At 42.8% G+C, this 20,285-nt stretch overlaps 1 protein-coding gene across 1 annotated transcript in view; it reads left to right on the top strand.

Moving 5' to 3' along the window:
* Positions 1-20,285, top strand: part of ANTXR1 (ANTXR cell adhesion molecule 1) — a 211,567-nt gene that overhangs the window by 126,704 nt on the left and 64,578 nt on the right. The window contains exons 13-14 of the mRNA XM_004609154.2: positions 2,855-2,950; positions 15,110-15,151. Coding sequence (XP_004609211.1) covers positions 2,855-2,950; positions 15,110-15,151 — 138 coding nt within the window. The remainder of the gene's footprint in view (positions 1-2,854; positions 2,951-15,109; positions 15,152-20,285) is intronic.

Consider the following 20,285-nt stretch of genomic DNA (forward strand, 5'->3'; position numbering starts at 1 on the left):
GGCCGTGGACATCAATGGCCCGGTGCTCTCTCCCCACCCACTGCCCTTGGACTGCCCAGCCCTGCACCTGTGCTTGGAAGGTTGCAGCTCCCCCAGAGACCATCTGACATTCCCTAGTCCCGGCTTGGTGGGGGCCCGGATGTTTAGTTCTCTGGCTTCTAGGTCAAAGACATTCCAGGGAGGAGGCATTGCCTTTCAACAGCTTCCAGTAGCCCCCGCTGAGCACTCAGAGTGGAAGTGAGTCACCTCCTAGCTCTGCCATTAACTTGTGTTATCCTGGACTGGCCACCCAAACCCCTTCCTCTGTAAACAGGGCAGAGTGGGGTAATGTGGAGAATCTGACCATGCTCTGATCGGTCCAGTAAAGTGCACACTTCCATTCACTTGAGCATATGTGCATATGCTTGTCTATGTGTACAGTTGGGCCACTGACCACAGGAGAATCTCTGTGCCTAGTGACCAAGGACAGCTTCTCAAAGAAAAATGTCAGCAGTTTATTTTCACACTATGAAATGTGAAGGAGAAAAAAAGAAGTAACATACAGATTTTTTTATTGAATCACCATGAGATACAGTTACAAAAATTTCATAATTCAGTCATACAGTGATCAAACTCCCATCCCTCCCCCAATGCACATTCTCCATGACCAATGTCCCCAGTATATACCCTCACCTTTTCATTCCTCCCCCAGCCTCTATGGCAGACAATTTCCCCCATAATCTCTCTCTACTTTTGGGCATTATGGTTTGCAATATAGATACTGAGAGGCTATCACGTTTGGTCCTTTATCTACTTTCAGCACACATCTCCCGATTGATCCCTCCAACCATCATTGACTTAGCATACAGATTTTTTTAAGTTTGCCATCAATTCATTACCAGCAGAGCCACTATTACAACTTTAGTAAATATTCCTCGTCCTTTCCTTCTGTCTTATTATGGACATAGATCTAGAAACCAACACATAATATCAGGAATATTCTCACGTTATTTAATATTATTTGGAAATATAATGCCTAAATATTAATAGCTTGCGTGGCAGTTCTATAATGTCACTCCCTAATTGCTAGGCATTTAGGTTGCTATCCTTTATCATCACCATCATCATCATCATCATTGTCTCTGCAAATATGATTGATTGTTTCCTTGAGCTAAAAGTGGAATTGCAAGTTTTACTGAGGAGATATAAGGTTGTCAGTGATACAGATGAGAAGATTCCCCTTTCCCCAGCCTCCGATTCACTTAAGAATTGTAACTGTAACTGTAACTGGGGCAGGAGGCTGTCACCAGAGAGAAAGACAGTCTGTTTGCCTCCCAGTACCATAGAGAGAGAGGCTGGGGGAGGGGACTTAAATTGGTCTCCTTTCACCTGGTGGGATTTCTCATCATTAAAAGTGAATGGTTGGTGGTGGGGAATGTGCACTGGTGGAGGGATGGGTGTTTGATCATTGTGAGATTGTAACCCAAACATGAAAGCTTGTAACTATCTCATGGTGATTCAATAAAATTAAAAATTTTTTTAAAAAAGTGGAAGGTTGGGGCTGGAGCGATAACACAGCGAGTAGGGCGTTTGCCTTGCACGCAGCCAACCCAAGTTTGATTCCCAGGATCCCATATGGTCCCCCGAGCACCGCCAGGAGTAATTCCTGAGTGCATGAGCCAGGAGTAACCCCTGTGCATTGCCCAGTGTGACCCAAAAAGCAAAAAAAAAGAAAATGTGAATGGGTGTTTGATCATTGTGAGATTGTAAGCTCAAACATGAAAGCTTATAACTATCTCACGGTGATTCAATAAAATTTTTTTAAAAAGTGAATGGAATTTGGGCCCATTTTCAGGACTGGCCTGGGCGCCGATCGAAGTTGGTGTAATCTATCCAGGGGTTCCTGCCTCCTTTGATCTGATTCAGGCTCCATAACCCAGGCTCAGCACTAACTTGGCCCTCCACTGCCCAGAATCCACCTGCCATTTCTTGAATTTGAAAAACAGATTCTCACCTTGCTATCCATAGCCTGGTGAGCCAGTTATGTGTACCTGAGCATAGGTGAAAGGATGAATCCTCAGTAGGTCTCTTCTGCATTCAGCCTGGGGTGGCAGGGACAGTGGAGCAGTAGAAGGATAGTCTGGAGGCAGATGGCAGTGATCACCCTCTCGGTCTCCCATTCCGCGGACAGCCATCTGCTTTGTCTTCTGCAGGCTTGGTCCTTCAGAATACTGCCCGATATTACAACATGTAGGGTGCTTACCTTGCATGTAGCCAACCCCACTTAGATCCCGAGCATTGCATATTAGTCCCCCAATTAGTGCCAGGAGTAATTCCTGAACAGAGTCAGGAGTAACCCCTGAGCACTGCCAGGTGTGACCAAACACAGACCAAAAATAAAAGACAAAAACAGAGTATTGCTCAGAGAGGGCCAGAGCGGTAATACAGCTGGTAAGGCTCTTTTCTTGCACAGAGCTGACTCGAGTTTAATCCCCACCATCCTTTATAAGCCCCTGAACCCCACCAGGAGTGATCCCTGAGTGTCTGCAGCAGGAGAGCCGAGCACCACCTGGTGTGGCCAAAAATAAAAAACAAAGCAAAAAAAAAAAACGCAATATATTGCTCAAAGAGAGGAGAAAGACCTCCCTGAAAATGCAAATCCCTCTCTTCTTGAAATGAAGGGTGTTGTCCAGAATGCTGGGCAAAGTCCCAACCATTTGCTTGGCAAACGGTGCTGCTCTCTGGGCCTTCATTCTGCCTATTGATGATGGGAGTGCACCCGGGGAGACACATTGCGTTGCCCTAACCTAGCTCCGGTGCTCGTTGCACACTGGCCTGACCCCAGCTGACCACATTCTCTCTCTTGACCCTGTAGTCCGACGGCTCCATCCTGGCAATTGCGCTGCTGATCCTCTTCCTGCTCCTGGCCCTGGCTCTCCTCTGGTGGTTCTGGCCCCTCTGCTGTACTGTGGTAAGTGTCCCCAGCACCTGCTCCTCCATCTCAGCCTTCTAGACACCACGCAAAGCCCAGGAGGACACAAAGTCCACATAGCCATAAGACAGACAAACACCTGTGGACAGGAAACAGACTTTGCATTGTTTATAGAATTTATATAAAATATTTTATTGAATTGATGACATAATTTTATATGTTGCATAACAAATGCTATTATATATGACCTATTTATGTGATTTATGTATTTTACATGATTTCTATGATATAGTTTATGATTTATATTACATAGTTTATATAACACAATGGCACACAGTCATATTGGTCAATGGGACCACAGGTCATTAGGAGTTGATGTGGAGTTAATGAGATTTTCAAGAAGCACTTAGGGACGGCCTCTGGGGTGGCTGCTCTGGTTCTGCTCCAGTTCTGATTGGGAAGAAAGATGCACAAAAGTACTGTGAGTCGAGTATTATTTGTAATGTAATAAATCTGAGTGTTTCTCTCTCACACACTCACACACACACACACACACACACACACTTGTTAAGTTGCCTTAGTTCATCCCCTTCCAAGGTCAACCTGGTCTTGGCAACTAATCTGCCCATCTGAGACAGTGATTCATTTATTTTTAACAATAAGGAGTGGCTTCTACATGTATTTTATTCCTTTCTCCCCCTTCCCTTCCCTTTGTTGTTGTGGTTGTGATGACTAGAAGTTGCACACGTGGTTGAGGTGCTGCCAGGAGTGCACCCAGCATGTGGGCTGATGCCGAGATCAAACACACAGCCTCATGCCGGGCAAGGCAAACTACCACTGAGCCACATCCTTAGGCCTTTTTTTTTTTTTATAACTTTTGAGCTAGGACTTATGAACCGCTTATACTATGTGCCAAACAGTGGTTGTAAGCACATTGGTTATAAGATCAGTTAGGACTTGCCAACACTCCACCCTCAGCTAAAACCACCACTTAGCTCTCACTAATATAATTCCAAATAACTAATTCTATAGTACCTGTTTATCAAATTCTATAACCTGACTGCTAGGAAAAGCCCAAAGTAATAGCCTAATAAAGTAAAAGTTAAAACAAAAAAAAATCAGCATTAGCTCACCCTGTGTCTTTGGCTAGCATGCATCATGCCTTTATGCAAGGTCAGGGTGTTCAGTAAAACCCCAGTGAGTGTCCCCTGAGCATTACTCTGTCACATTCCCTATTTCTTACTCCTGCAGAGGACTACACAGTGAGTCTTTAGGCAAGTACCTGTCTTCATGCACCTTTGAAATTCCAACATTCAGCACGCGATACCAGGGGCCACCGTACAACTAATGGTGGAACTGATCAGAATAAAGATTCATGGGCCATTTGATTTGAAAGAGAGAGTAATCACTCTAAATGTCAATTTCAAAGGGGAAGGGGTGCAAATTACTAGAATGAGAAATGCAAGCAATATGCGAGTCCGCATGGCAGGAACTCCTAGAAACAGAGAGGCCCAGGTACCAACCGATGCATCCAGGTTGACAGAAAGAGAGACCTTGTAGCAGACAAGAACATGGGCATGCCCGGGGAAGGCCCCAGACAGACACAGGCTCAGTTTCAATGGTGCAATCCAGACCAAACGGACTTCACCAAGATTCTAAACAGATTCTTACCACTGTGGCCCAAAGAGTTCAATGTTGTTTTAAATATTTCAAGCTGTGTGGCCATTTTCTTCTGAGGCAAGAAAAAGAAGGGGAAAAAAATCTGATGAGTCAGCCACAGTGCTTTGTAGTTCAGAAACAAGCACAGTTTCAAGGGTACAACTCTGGAGGGAAGGAAGATTCTCCTCCTGGGCTATTTAAGGAAGCATCGGAGAGAGAGGGACACCAGGCAGAGGACTTCCGGGGCTTCAGTGGGAGTCAGCGCCCAATTACCCGAGTTCCTTTGATGATTGAAAGCAGCCAGAGCCCTGAGCTTGCTCCTTGGGAAGGCACCTTGCAAGCAGGAGGCCATTGAGGCCCCCGACCACACCCCTGTGCCATCCCAGAGCGTTTGCTGCTTGGAATCTCTGCTCTCCCCACCAAGTGTGCGAGCACAGTGAAAGTGTGTGACTCCCTGTCATTGCAGAAGCAACAACAAAAGGAAGAAGAGGGCAGAAATAAAAATAACTAAAACAAAATCAGTTACCTCTGGGTGGGGACAACTAGAAACAATAAACAGCCAAGTGGTGCTTCACCCAGCTGTGTGAGCGCAGCAGGTTGTCTCATCAGTCTGTGCCTGGCCTTCTTCATCTGTCTAATGAGGACCATCGCGTGCTGAGCTCATAGGTAGATGACAAAGGTTGATGGAGCATAGACTTGCACACAATATGTGCTACCTTGGAGCCATTGAGAATGTTCAAAGGGCTGGCACACATGCCTGATATGAATGAGGTCCCGGGCTCCATCCCCAGCACCCCAAGTACTGCTAAGTGTAAATTGGTGGCTCCTGTGTACCCCTGAGGTAACTCTAGTGCTTTGTGCTATGATGTTATTCTGAACAAAGAAATCTAATGGTCAGAAGTGATTGGCACTACCCACTGTATTGTGCTTTTCCCTCCCCAAATAATCCCATTCCTATGTGGGCTTCTATCCTCTAGCAAGGTGGAATCCGGGTTAATTTATTGTGAGTATTTGCAAAGTATTTCTATCAGTATTTTTTTTTTGCTTTTTGGGTCATACCCAGCGATGCTCAGGGGTTACTCCTGGCTTTGCACTCAGGAATTACTCCTGGCAGTGCTTGGGGGACTATATGGGATGCCGGGGATCGAACCCGGGTCGGCCGCGTGCAAGGCAAACGCCCTACCCGCTGTGCTATCGCTCCGGCCCCTCTATCAGTATTGACTGATGGAGAGAGAGGGGAGTTGGAGAGAGAATCAGAGAGAGAGAGAGAGAGAGAGATCCCATATTAAGACCTCTATAAACATTTTGTTTTTATGAGTCCTCCATTTATTTATTGGCACAAAAACATGGCACTGAAAGGGGAATGTCATTGGAATGTGTATCTGGAGCTTAGTGCATTTTCAAAATGGGAATTCAGCAATTTAGCAGGCCCATACTTTACAAGGAAAAATGAAGTCCTGCCTCAGTTCCACAAGGGGCATTGATAGAACCACGAAAAACTTGTTGTGGCCATGTCCTCTACTCACCAAGTTGATCCAATATTTTTGTATCTCTAAGTTGAACTTTTAAAAGTCTTAGTATAGAAAGAAGAGTGTCATAAAAATATTGAAACAGATTACAAGAGTAAATGTTATAAAAGCCTCAACTAAGTCAAGAACCAAAGTCCACAGTATCTTGATGGTAACAGGACACTAAACTATTCTAGAAAAATACAGGCAACCCCACAAATCTACTGTTGTTCTCAATTTGTTGTTCTCAATTTGATGCAAACCTGCCACCCAACAAGTCCAGTAGCTTAATGTCACAGGCAAGGGCTCTCACGTGGCAGCAGGTGGGAAAACCCGGATATATTCTAATTAGCAATAGAGACTGACCCCTCCAAATCAAAACATGGGATGTAGATAGAATAAATGCTGGACTGCTCTCTTAACCTACCAAGTCTGAGAGAGTTCTTATTCTATTTGGTCTTCTTCTTAACCCCTCTCACTTCCGTCTCCCACCTTTAGCCCTGGCCATTCCTACAGTTGTTCATCTTCCTCTCTCCTTTACCTGAGCATGCTGATGGGGAACACTGTCTGGGTCCTTGATCCTTATGCTTCCAAAGCCCAGATTGCAGACACAGCAATCCAAGCTGTCCCCAGTCTCTTGTCAATCCTTTCCCTACCTCTGGCCCTGTCACCTTCAGTAGATCACCTGTGCTTCTTGCTCAGTGAGACCCGTTCATCAACATTTGTGTGTATCCTCAAAAACCCTTCTTCCCCTGCACACGGCTTGTCCTTTCACCCGCTTTCCACTGTTCTTTTTGTCTCTCTCTTCTCACTGCATTTCTTCCCCTCTCACTAAATTTCTATATAAATAAAATTCTGCTCTGTTTTTGCTTCATTTTTAGTGACTTTGTAGATATCTTGAGAATCACTTTGCTTTAATTTTTTGAGGAATTAAATAAATTTTATTGAATTTTGAGGGTAGTTCAACAAATAAGCCCCTTGGATATCTCCAAGGGACAGTTGCAAAAGACAAAATTCAAGAGCTTGATATACCTTAAGTTTAAATAAAAATAGTTTTCAAGTAATATTCTCCACACTTTTAAATGTAAAGCTTTAAAATTGATAAGGCCAGGCAACCAAATCCAGCATCACCAAAGAGGTTGATGGATCCTTTGTTTAGCAGAATCTGACAAACGCAAGCAGATTCTGATCCAGGCATCTTGGTCCCCTTCTTGTTGTGATTTCTGCATCCCTTTCCAGCCTCCTCCCAGTCCCATCTGGACACTCCTTGTTCTGCAGTTTGGAAGTGTCTTTCTCGCCAGCACGCAGAGCTCTGTCATGGCCTCCTGAGCTGTGTGTGACATAGATATATCGCACAGAACTGACATAGGACATACCAAACCCAGGAGGCCAGAGGGACAGCCGAGAACTTGGCTTTAAGAAATCAACAAGAAGTTCCAGAATATACAATGTTTTAAATCAAAGGTTTCAAAAGTTTGGCCAACTGAAGACAACATTTATTTGGTCTACTCCCTCTGAGCATGCAAAGAGGCCATTATTTGTGGAAAATCAATTACTGTTAACTAATTGCCTACATGGCAAAGCAAAACATGAAAACCCTTGGGGGAAAAGATATTATAAAAGTTGTTTTAAATGCCTTATCTAAGATCACAGGAAAATAGGGGACAATTTCAGGGTCAAAATAAAGAAGGATCTAGAGATTAGAGGTTTTGGTAACCCAAAACAAGGGACTATCCTTTGGAAACCTCTCTTACCTCAATAACCAAGATTATCTGGTTTATTACTCCCTATTAACCCACACAAAAGTTTGGGGGTTGGGAATAAATCTATTGCCTATAGCTGAGACCTCAGGTGAAAAGTAGGGCTGTGGGTTTGATGCATATGTGTATGTTCCTAAGAATCAGAACCATTACTTCTCAGAGTCCAAACGTGTGCTCCTTGGTCTCTATAAATTGCAAGCTGAGAAAAAGTCGTCACAGTACGCAAATGCTTAGGAATCTGCAAAAGAAAAGTCAAATCCTTTCTCAGCCCTCGACTCGGTCCTCATAGGATTCCCACAGATAGATGCAAACCATGCATGAGCACAAAATTCAGAATTACCAAAAAACCGAGGAATATTGCTACACAGACCTCCTTAGGGGTTTATTCTCCACATGGGAAACTCAAAAGCCCGGAAATCAGATGAGGAAGTGAGTCAGGTCGCATCAGCAGTCTTTCCTTTGCCCTCTCCAAAGTTAACAATACTTGTAAAGTAACAGGTACCTCGGAAGTTCTCTAAATACCATCATTTCTCCTACAGCGTGAGTATGTTCCTAAAAATATCACTGCATGTGGAATTTTGACCCCAGAAAAACAACAGTCAACTGTCAAGGGAAATAGGTTTAGAGCAGAACCATCAAAATACTCAGCCTAATACTTTGAAAAATGTATTAACTTAACATTGAGAATGAACTTAATAAAAGTGCCTTCATTTTAAGCATGTTAAGGTCTTAATTAAAATAGCACTCTAGTAAATAAAGCACTTTTCCTTGATTTCTGAAAAAGAGTAATTGTAGGCAGCATCCCACTGGCTGCAAGCATGCTCTACGACACCATGGTTCAGAGTTACAGTCAAGTAAAAGGGAAGGACATATGGATGAAGTGTCATGACTTGAGAGGTGGACAGCTTGTGACTCACTGTCTTGCTATCCTTTCTGTTTTGGCTTAATATAGAAACCCAGCTTTTGTTGTTTTGCCAGGTTCTTTTTTTAATTTTTTTTAAAAAGCTATTTATGTGCTTTAAAATAAGACCAAAAGCCATGAAAGGACTTTTCTGCCACTCTCAGCATTTAGAGCTTTTTCTTTGACCCATGGCACATGCTTCTAATTCCCTTTAAAGCAGATGCTCCCATGAAATCCCTTCTCCTTTCTTTGATTCTTCACTGTGGTCTCTCGAGAAACTCAAGATGGTACCCCACGTTCTCTTATCTCCTTGGGAGCTTCTCCTCCACAAGCTTAATTCTTTCTCTTTCATTCAGCCTCTGGGTTCCTATAACCAGGATACACAGTGTGTTGAGAATACCAGATTAGATACTTCCATGAAGAAAAGCACTCAAGTGCAGGAATACCATAGCAATGTGCATAACACAATGGTAAAGTGAGAAGGTAGATGAGCAGTTGTGAGTTTGTATATTTCTCCTGCCAAGTACTGTTGGCACCCAGGTAGCATCTTTACCTTCATCTAACATTGCACCAAATATGATCAGTTAATACTTCAAAGTGATAAATACCCTGGTACAAACATTTTATCACCAAAAAAAAACCTAAAATATATTTATTACCTTCTTCTTGAAAAATCATGTTTTAACGTAACACAATTTCATGGTTTAGTGAGTTTTATTATCCAGCTTATCCACCATATGTGAACAATTACACATACCACATGCCTGTGTTGTAACAAAAGACACTGTATATGTTCCTTTTCCAGTTTTCAGGAACTTGCATCAGCAAATCACCATATTAACCATGAATCCAAAACATCTCCCTGGTGCAGCCAAACATCTCAACCCACTATCAGCAGTTGGATTCTCAGCAGAGTAATTACTAAAGAAAGATTTATAGGATTAAGAGACCAGAATTGAATCTTATATCACTGAACTGTTTGCCATGAGGCAAGAAAGTTGAGGTTTGGAATAATCAGAAATGTTTTCTTTACCTTTTCCTGTATGGGACTGCATGCTCATTCATTCAGGAATAGTTGGGTAACAAGCACTAAGCTATACATGAGAATATTTAAAGCTGACCAAGTGTTCTTATTGCTTATGTGTTTTTTAGAAACTAAAGTTCAGTGGGGGAAAAAAGAGGCAAACACCATTCAGTGAGTTAACTGCCAGCAGTGCAGACAGAGAAAGATAAGATCTGTGTCCTCACTCCCAGGCAACCATCTGGCTGGAATTTCTTCAAGGCTAGATCCAGGAATCGAGGTCGTGCCAGATCACCAGAGCTAGCAAGAAAGTGACCACAAACAGGGATGAGAGTGCAGTAGAAACAGTTCCATCTTTCCCAGAACCGTTTCTCAGAACACAGACTCATGGACAATGAAGACCCCGTAGTTCCTGATATTGGAGTGGGGATACAGAATTTAAACACTGAAACTTTTCCAAAGTTGGTGTTTCTAATTAGCCATAAGCAACTCTTATAGTATAATCTCATTGGAATGTCTCATGTAAATTAAAACCTACCTCTCTAGCTCATTGAAGGAAATAATTGATAGAAATAAGCTAGTTTGTACTTCTACATGTGGTCCATGGACCTGCAGCATAAGCAACATTTGGAAACTTGTTAGAAATGCCAAGATTTCAGTCCACAAATGAGAAGCTCCACGGTGCTAAATTCTGTATTTTAAGACACCTCAGACAACACAGATACTGAGATGATGTAAAATGAGAAGACACATGTCTAATTTTGTGAACAAAGTACATAATTAAGCATTCCCTCAGCCTTCATCTGGACAACAGAATTGGCAGTGTGTCCAGAAAGTGCCTCCTTAGCATTCTGAGAACTATGTATACTTCAGGGCAGAAGTCACAAGAGATGCTTTTTTATATACATGAAATAAAAAGGATGCTAGGACACCAAGGACAAGAATAAAAGAGGACTTGGACAATATAGTCCTGTTTTGTCCTTTCTTGTGTCAAAGATAAGCATCAATCTAACATGAGTCCATGCAATATACCCTACAGTCAGCTATTGTCACAGAGGGAAGAGAGTGGAAAGGAAAAGAGAAGATTTACCTGTTGGGGTGGAGACAGAGCAGGCCACTGGGAGATCACTAGATGTTGCATTTTCCTGCTCCCTGTGCAGCATATTAGCCTGACTCCAACTCAAATGAATGCCTAGTGATGCAGCGTGGCTCTCCTCTGGGAGAGGGAAGAGATACCAGAGTTAAAAGTTGGCTCCAGCACACCCTGCACACCCTGAACCCAAGGTTGGCCATGGGCAAGGCAAATGCCCTACCCGGTGTCCTATTGCTCAAGTCCAGCATCTCTCTACTATATAACCACCCTGCTAAATCTATCTCCATTCCCATCACTACTATTTCCAGCAGTTAAACTATGAGTATACAGAAAAATTTGAATTGATTTTGATTCATTGACAAGATGCCCAAAATGTCCATTTATTAAGCTTCTACCTTTATTTTCTGGATTTCTTTCCTTTTCCATACAAAAGTCTTTGTCAAATGTAGCCTTATAGTCTGTCCTTCTAAAACTAAGATGAATACAATCAATGAATTTTATTGTGTTCAATTCATTGAATACAATGTATCCAATTGGATTGAAGAGGAGTTAGATTGTAATTGGATTGGAGTGGAGTTAGCAAAAAAAAAAAAAAATCCTAATAGAATTCCTAAATTCCATCTTCCATCTTTCATACTTTTCTTGCCCCCTCTAATGAAAAAAGGGTTCTAGGGCATCTATCAAAAGTCAAAGGACCCCTTTTGCTCCTCTTTTGATTTCCTACCTAAGATGACATAGGTGGAGAAGCAGTGTTTGATGTCTAGAGAAGAAATAGAAAAAAATTGTCCTCAGGTTTAGCTCCAGTATCTCTATCCTGGTCTGCCATGTTATATTTATAAATATGTTTGTTGCTGAGTTTTATCTTTCAATATTTTACTGGGGATCTTGTAAACTTCCACACCTTCTTTTTTTGTGTTTTGTTTTGTTTTTCATTTTATTTTATTTTTATTTCTTATTGAATCTATATGCCAAAAACAGTAACAACAAGTCTCACAATGGAGATGTTACTAGTGCCTGCTCAAGCAAATTGATGAGCAACAGGATGACAGTATGACTATTTTTTATTGAATCACCATGAGCTACAGTTATAAAAATTACATGTTTGAGTTTCAGTCATACAATGATTGAACACCCATCCCTCTACCAGTGTACATTTTCCACCACCAATATCCCCAGTATACCCCCCCCCTTTCCAACCCCCCTTCTGCCTCTATGGCAGACAAGTTCCCTCTTACTCTCTCTCTACTTTGGGGCATTATGGTTTGTAATACAGGTACTGAGAGGTTATAATGTTTGGTCCTTTATCTACTTTCAGCACACTTATCCCATCCCGGGCCATCCCTCCTACCATCACTGACTTAGTGAGAACTACCACATCTTCTATCAATCCCTTGTAATGAAGAAAAGTTGGAATCTCACCACTATCGCACAAAATCTCCCTAGACTTAATAAGAAGGGAAATGGGCCAAACCAAGCCAAAGCTCCTAGTGTACTGCTGATTCTAACTTAAATGAAATGAAATGAAAATTAATCCTTTCTGTCATACTAGTTGAAAGCAAAGAATTGTGCAATTCATTTTTTAATTATAATTAAAAGGTCTACTAAAGGACACAGTGATTTGAAGCCCCATAGAGGGGACTTCAAAGGTTCTGAGGTCAGGGACAACTTCCCAGGGGAAGTATAAGCTGAACACAAATCACAGAGCAGTTGATGTACGGGGTCACCCACTCAAACTGCACTTCCTGGGCACTGTAACTGACCTGTAGACACTGGCAACATAACACTGGTAACTCTTTTTTTATTATTATTAATTTATTCTTTTATTGAATCATCATGTGGAAAGTTACAAAGCTTTCAGGTTTAAGTCTCAGTTATACAATGCTCGAACACCCATCCCTTCACCAGTGCACATATTCCACCACCAAGAATCACAGTATACCTCCCCCCACCCCCCACCTCCCCAGCCCCCCACCCCGCCTAACACTGGTAACTCTTAAGCCTACTGCAGCCACCAGACTCTCTCAGGCCTCCTCGCACTGTCTTAGCTGCTCCATCTTGAAGGCACCATATAGAGTGTATGCAGGGGTGAAGTGAAACCACCTTTAAAGGTGTCATAAATGCAAGAGACCAAGACCTCAAGAAAGGGAAAGGGTTTAAAAGAAGCAGACAGCAGCTATTGAGCACTGACCCCACACCAGATGTTTTGCCATGATTGCACCTCAGAATTAGTTCTTGCTCCTGTTTCATAGATGAGGACAGTGGTGCTCACAGAGGTTGTGGGACTTACCTAGACCTGAATCAGAAAAAAGGGGAGGACTGAGGTTCACATTAGATAAGGATTCTGCTTCTTTTTAGCAACGAAGAGACCGAGTGATATTTTTTGCTTTTGTTGGGGGGGGCGGGGGGCACTGAGGGTCATACCTGGCTGGGGTTCAAACCAGGATCATCCACATGTAAGTTAAGAACCATAACCCCTGAATGATCTCTTTGACCCTGAGTATGTGGTACCTTGGAGACAAAAGCCTAGCTGCTCGGCACAGAACCACAGGGTACTTTTGACACACAGTGTCCATAGAACTCTCTTCGAGACATCTGGGTATGTTCTCAAATATCCTGTTCTCCCTCTAACTCCCTGCTCCCTGTCCCTGCCCAAGGGAAGAGACAGTTCTGGAAGGCATTCCCCAGCAACTCAGTGCTCCTCCCACTTTCCAGGCATTTCCTGTTTTAAATTATCATTGCATCTGGGTTGATGGGAAATTGGGCATTGGGCATTGGGCAGTCAAGACCCTCTGCAGAGATTTCCTTCAGGAATGAAAAGCCAGTGTTTGAGTGGGTGAGCCAAATCACAGCTTATGCTTTCCAAACCCCTCACCAGGCTTCCCACAGTGGCCAGGAAGTGGAGGCAGATGAAAATGATGGTTTGAAACCCCTTGAGGCCTTGGCTTCTGCCTCTTCAATTAATTGAATGTGGTTCTTTTTTCATGATTGGAGTCTACCTCCTGGCTGATGTTAAGAGCCTCAAGTCTCTAGCCTCCTCTGTTCAAAATGGAGAGCTCTTCAAATAATGGTAGCCCAAGGGATGGGCGTGGGACTGGAGTCTGAATGAGGTTCCAGAATCATCATCCTTTGCATCAAAGGGGTTTATGTTTCTTGGAAAGGGCTTAATGTTAGGTAGGTAGCCTGACCCCCAGGCTAAATTATAACTGAGCAGGCAGTGATCTGTACCCCCTTGACCCTGAGACCAGGAACTATGTAATGAGCTTTGTACTTACCAGAGCTCTAAGGAAAAGGACTTTAGGTAAGAACCCAAAAGTCTGAAAATAAGTTTGGAATGAGAAGAGAACCCCCCCCTTCAACACACACACACACACACACACACACACACACACACACACACACACACACCGCCCACGCACACACAGACCAAAGACATTAAAGTCACAGCAGATAATGACCGAATTGCCTTGTAAAAGACTCAAAACACAATTGAGTATAAGAGCTTTCCTTTTATGAATGGGTGTTGCAACAAGGGGCTGAGTGAGGAGAAGCTGCTCACTGCCTCCAGCTGTCTTCCTTCTCTGCCCACTCCTCCTCTCATTGATGAGAGTGGTTCCCCATGGCTTGCCCAGCCACATTGCTCTCTTCAATCCTGATGAGACCACCGGATGCGCTCTTGGAGTATTGTTATGAAAATCATTCTGGACTATCTATAATCAGGATCCTGAAATGAATTCCTGGCTGTTTCTTCTTTGATGGCTCAATCGGGACTGGCCTCTTTCGCAATGACACCCTCATTCCATAGGTACCAGTTGGGACCAGTAACAGTTAAGGGGACTGGAAACAACTTGAACGTGGCCATACCTGACCAATCTCTGCAGCACCATCCTGACTCCTGTTGTACACGAATCTTTGTTAGATATGTGGACATGTGGATTTATGGATGAACGATGTGTTGTAGAAATGACTGAATGAATATACAAGGAAATCAATGTGTGGCAAGAGATAAAAATGTTGTCTGGGCAGCACTGTTTTCTTTATACAAAACTATAGCAGGAACCCTAAGTCTCAGAGTGGAGGCCTGAGCCAAGGTCATGCTCCAGCTAAACTTCTCTGCTCCAGCAGCATCACAACGCTCAGCCTGCCCTGCTTGTTCCCTTCACTAGTCATGAATAATAAGCATGACCAAACAAGGAACTCATCTCTTAGAAAGTAGGTTGCTGAAGACCTCTACTAATCTCTTCTTTCTCTCTTTTCAGATTATAAAGGAGGTTCCTCCACCCCCTGTGGAAGAAAGCGAGGTGAGTGGCACAGGGACAGCATGCGGATGGGGGAGGAGGGGAAAGTAGCTGAGTGGGCTGGCCTGAGACTCAGGCCCTGCCAAGCAAAGCTAAAAGAGGCCCAGCTTCCTAATGCAAATGATGCTCCAGGCAAGGCAGGCTTCTCCTCTTTGCAAACCCAAAGTGAACAGGAAATGTACTGTCAGGGCAGCCAGGTGATATCCCCAAAGGCTCCCTTCCCTGCTTTACCAAGACAATTATTTATAGCTTCAGGGAGCTGAGTTTTCCTCTCAAGGAGGCACCTCTGGGATCTTTTTCCTGCAGAACCTAAAAAGCTTTGTGTGTGTAGATCAGGACAAGTTTGCCACCTTTGTCAAACAATCAATATTTCTAGGAATACCTGATACTGATGTAATCCATTTTCTTCTTTCACATAATGTTACCCAAAAATTCACCAGATAATAATGAAAATGTAAAGAGAGTGGCTAGGGTGTGGGGAGTAAACTAATACCTGTGCCTTAATCCTAAAATCCTTATCATTTGAGAGGGAGACACTTGGACTCTAGTACTAAATTGGCCAGCAAGCAGCTCTGTGCAGGTGTGGTCTGGCATGGAATACACCAGACCACATTGGTGAAAAGGATCATCCATGGTCAGGAGGGTATTGCCAGTGACTTTCCAAATCCTCTGATAATTCTAGGGATTGTTGGGCTTCCCTGGATGCAGTATTCACCAAGTTAGAAGCCAAGATACAGGTCTGAAAAATGTAGCAAGACTAAAAGATATTGATGGGATTTCAAGTTCATTGTCCTCAATCCCTAAGTTGTGTTGCGTTCAAGCCAAGCACCACCCCCTCACTATTTCTTTTCCCAGTGCCTCTGTCAAGTTTCCTACGTACAGAAATGATAATGATTAAATTTAAAGTTCCATGTGGCTCTTATATCCTGAACCAAGTGCATGTAAGCCAAGGGATTTAATGGCTGCAATCAATTAAAGCACATCTTGTTGGAATGCCAACTTTCTGCCCAGGAGTCAAAAAGGGAAATTACATTGCTATGCAGAGGAGGAAAAGAACCTTTTACATCCACAAAATCCTATATTTATCCTTCAAGAGAAAACAGTACCACAAGATTCAGTTGGGCTGTTTCCATTGTGTGCAGCAGTCAGTTGTCCACTTAAAGAAAGATTGGATAAGAAGAGTGCTCTTACGGAGGTGCTCTCTGGGTTCTGAAATGAATATTCCCTTCCCTCCTTAGTTTCAGCTATACAAGTTGTTGCTCTTTCCTCTGAAGTTGGATCTGCTTTTGTCTTTGGAAGGTTCAGTGGCAACCACCTTGGCAAAGTATATATAGGGTCTTAGGTTTGCCCCAGATCCCAGCTTCTAGCATAGGGCTCCACATAGAGATCAAGCTCAGTGAGTTTTTAAACAAAGCACAATTTTGGAGGGAGAAAAAAAAATGTCCACACCATCAAACAACCAAGAAAGAATTAAAAGCAAGAGAAGAGCATAGCTGAGTTTTTCCAGTTTCATCTGTCATCTATTAAAAGATTGTTTGTTCACCTGAAGAAGGCCAGCTTGGTTTCTGAAAAAAATAAAATAAAATAAAATAAAATGACAACCTGAGGATATCTGAGATCCAAAGGATTGTGTTAGACCTAAAGTTACTTCCAGGCTGGCAAGGGACAGGCTACAGGCTGAACTGATTACCTTAGCATGTGTGTTGGCCCTGAGAATTCTTGGCCCTGTGAGTGAGGCCGCCCTAATATCCTTTCTAATGTGTTTTGGCAGGGAACAAGAAAGAAAAAAAATACCCTAGAAACATAAAACGTACATTAGCCCATACAAAATGGTGTACATAATGCTCTGGGAATGAGTCTGAATCGAGACCACCTTCTTCACTCCATCTTCCCGTGTTCAAATCCCATCAATCTTCAAAGCACCGCTTTTGTGTTACTGTCTCCACAAAGCACACTGGCATTCCTTCCATCAGAAGTAATTTCTGTTCCTTCTTTGCTGTTCCATCTGGGTATTTTAATGATTCTTCTACGTCAAAGTTTTACACCATTTGCTACTTTAGGGTTAGGATCTATGTCTAATTCATCTTTGATGCCTCCCCAAAGAGCTTAACAGTGACTAATGTACAATAACTACTAAGGTCAAAACCTTCTATTTTTATGAGTAAGTCTGAACCTTCCAGAATTTCATCAGTCTATATAAATATCACAGTCTAAATATCTATGTAAAATATCTATTATTTACATAATTAAGCTTAGAGAATGAATGCAATTTTATAATAAACTACTAGTCATCCTGTCTAATAGGAAATATGAAAATATATAATATAAAGAGGCATGACTTTGATATTCCAAGCAACCCACATTGATATCCTATAGAAAAAGATCCCCCATATTGCATAAGATTCAAAAATCTCAACAAATACAAGAAATTCCATTTTTAACAACTTTAAGAGCATTTCCTGCATTAAGATCTTTACCTGTCAGCAGTGTGAGGGTTCCTCAGTAATTCTGTAGTTACTCAGTAATTTTGTAGTTCCAAATAATTGGCAGTTAATGGGAGAATCCAATAATAGGTGCTCCATCTGATGGTTTAGTTCTAAATACAGTCACCTTTCATGAATTTGGGAAGGACATTTATCAGGGAGAGGGGATAGTGGAGACACTGACAGTGATGGGATGGGCATCCAGTTACAGGAAGCATTTGACTTTGAATGAGTTACCCGCATTATTATCACACTAATCCTAACAATTTCTCAGTGGCAAGAACCTGATTCTGATAATCCCCCAGAGACAGCGCCTGCAAGATGCTATGTGCATAGGGACTTCCATGGAAAATTCCAAAGAAGGGGGGTGGGAGACACAACCCAGAGGACTGAAATGCATGCCTGACATACACAGAACCCAGATAGGATCCCTGGCAACACATGGGCTCAAGAGCACTGCTGGGTGTAGCCTTAGTGACCCCCCACGTCACTAGGTAAGCCCCAAAGTAAATAAATAAGAATTAAAGCCAATAAAAGTGCAGTGAGGTACAACATAAGGTAGCAAGCAACTAACTTCTAATAGAACATCAAGCAACCTCATCTCTACTATCCTTGGTATTCCTACAAGCAGATTCTGGAGAGTAGCTCAGTTCCACTCTTCCCCCCTCCTGGACTAACTGGACACCCCTACATTCCTTTCCCTTTACTCCCACAAAACAATTTGGCTTATCCAGCCGGTCTTTTATAAGCATTGAGAGTCTGAGCCTGGTGGTTCCCCCTCCCTGCTACATCCTTGAAGGGCACAGTGTGCGGGGGCGAGGGGGGGGGGAAACCATCAGGTAGACATCACTGATTTAATGTAGTCTTCACTTCCATTGCTACTGATTTTCTTTGTGGAGTTGCTGGGAGCTGGGACTTTTTTTCACTCCATCCATTTTTAAGCAAATGGAACGACATCAAAAATTCCTTTCTCTTATGAAGATTGCAAAACCATCTTCTAAAATGTCTCTAGCATGAGTAAACAGAGCTTTGGCAATTGCAGAGAAATTCTGACAGTTTCAGTTGGTCATTCCCTGGACCTTTTGCTGTTATGGTGGCGGTTATTGTTTAAGTTTGGCAGACAAGATTGGGTCAGGGGACTAAGCAGCAGGTTTGGTGGATCGGAATCATGTGCTGCAGATTCGAGTCTTGACACTTCCTGTGGCGGGACTCCACCCTTGCACATGCACAGGACGCTGTCCTGGCCTCACTTGACACAGGGCGGGTGGGGAATAAAGCCTTAGAGCTGGCAGCAAGTCCTGGGCTGGACAATGCAGATGAGAGGAGGAGCAGCATGGTGTGCCACTAGAGGGGAAATCTTATCAAGCTGTCAGGAAACCAGATCAGAACTTCAACTTCAGCGCTCTCTTCACTTCTCTGGATCTAACTTTCCTATTCTGTACAATTAAAAAAAACAACAACAAAAAATAAAAACCGGGGCTGGAGTAATAGCACCGGGGATAAGGCGTTTGCCTTGCATGCGGCCAACCCAGGTTCGAATCTCAGCATCCCATATGGTCCCCTGAGCACCACCAGGGGTAATTCCTGAGTGCATGAGCCGGGAGTGACCCCTGTGCATTGCCAGGTGTGAACCAAAAAACAAAAAAAAATAAAAATAAAAACCTATATGGTTACTAATTTTTTTCTGCTACTTAAAAATTAAGAAATCCATGAGACCGTTTCATTCCTAACTAAATGAGGTAGCTCTATTCTTCAACTATCTGTCATGCTAACTACCAAGTGTTGACTAGTAGAAGTAGCAAGTCCTCTAAAAAGTTCTGCTGATCGCTGCACTTTAAGTGATATTATATGTTTAAGGTGTTGGGCTTTTTTTTCCTTTGGGGAGGCCATACATGCAGTGTTCAGGAATTACTCCTAGCTCTGCACTCAGGAATTACTCCTGATGGTGCACAGGGAATCATATGGGTGCCAGGGATTGAATCCTGGTTGGCCGTATGCAAGGCAAGCACCCTCTCTGCTGTACTATCTCACCAGCCCTAATTGCTTAAGATTTTTAATTAAAAAATATTTCTTAAGGAACATTGCTCCTATTGCAAGTCTCCAGGGAATCTTGATATTTTAATTGTTAGTGTTTTGTTTTGTTTTGTTACCTCTGATTCTACATTCTTTTCTGCTGACAACTTGTCTCCTGCATGGGAGGCCCCCTTCCACATGTGGTGGCCCTCCATGGGGTTCTCTGACTCCCCAAATGCCACCAACACAGGTCATGGGAGGTAGCCTTTTTCTTCCCCTCTGGCTTTTGCTATTGCTTTGTAAACAGAAGCTTTTCTCTACTTACGAGGTCATAAGTAAGGCGTACCAGTACCCTTAACCCATAGGTTACTGTAGATGGTGATATTTTATTCCCCATTTTTCTCCCCACAGCAAGAAATTTAAGATGAAGAACAGTTTTAATTATCCTTCTATACAAGTTACTCTTGTTTCCACTGTCCGTCTTAAGATGTATAAGCACAAACTTCCTGACTCAGCTTAGCTGCAGACTGGCTTTATTTGAATCGTCTCATGTAATTTATGTGTAAATTCAATAGATAATGCTTGGGCATCTGCCACATCTGAGGTGCCACTCTAAAAGTGGAGCATACAATGGCAGATAC

This window comes from Sorex araneus, chromosome X (assembly GCF_027595985.1).
Source record: "Sorex araneus isolate mSorAra2 chromosome X, mSorAra2.pri, whole genome shotgun sequence".
In the NCBI taxonomy this organism is placed as follows: domain Eukaryota; kingdom Metazoa; phylum Chordata; class Mammalia; order Eulipotyphla; family Soricidae; genus Sorex; species Sorex araneus.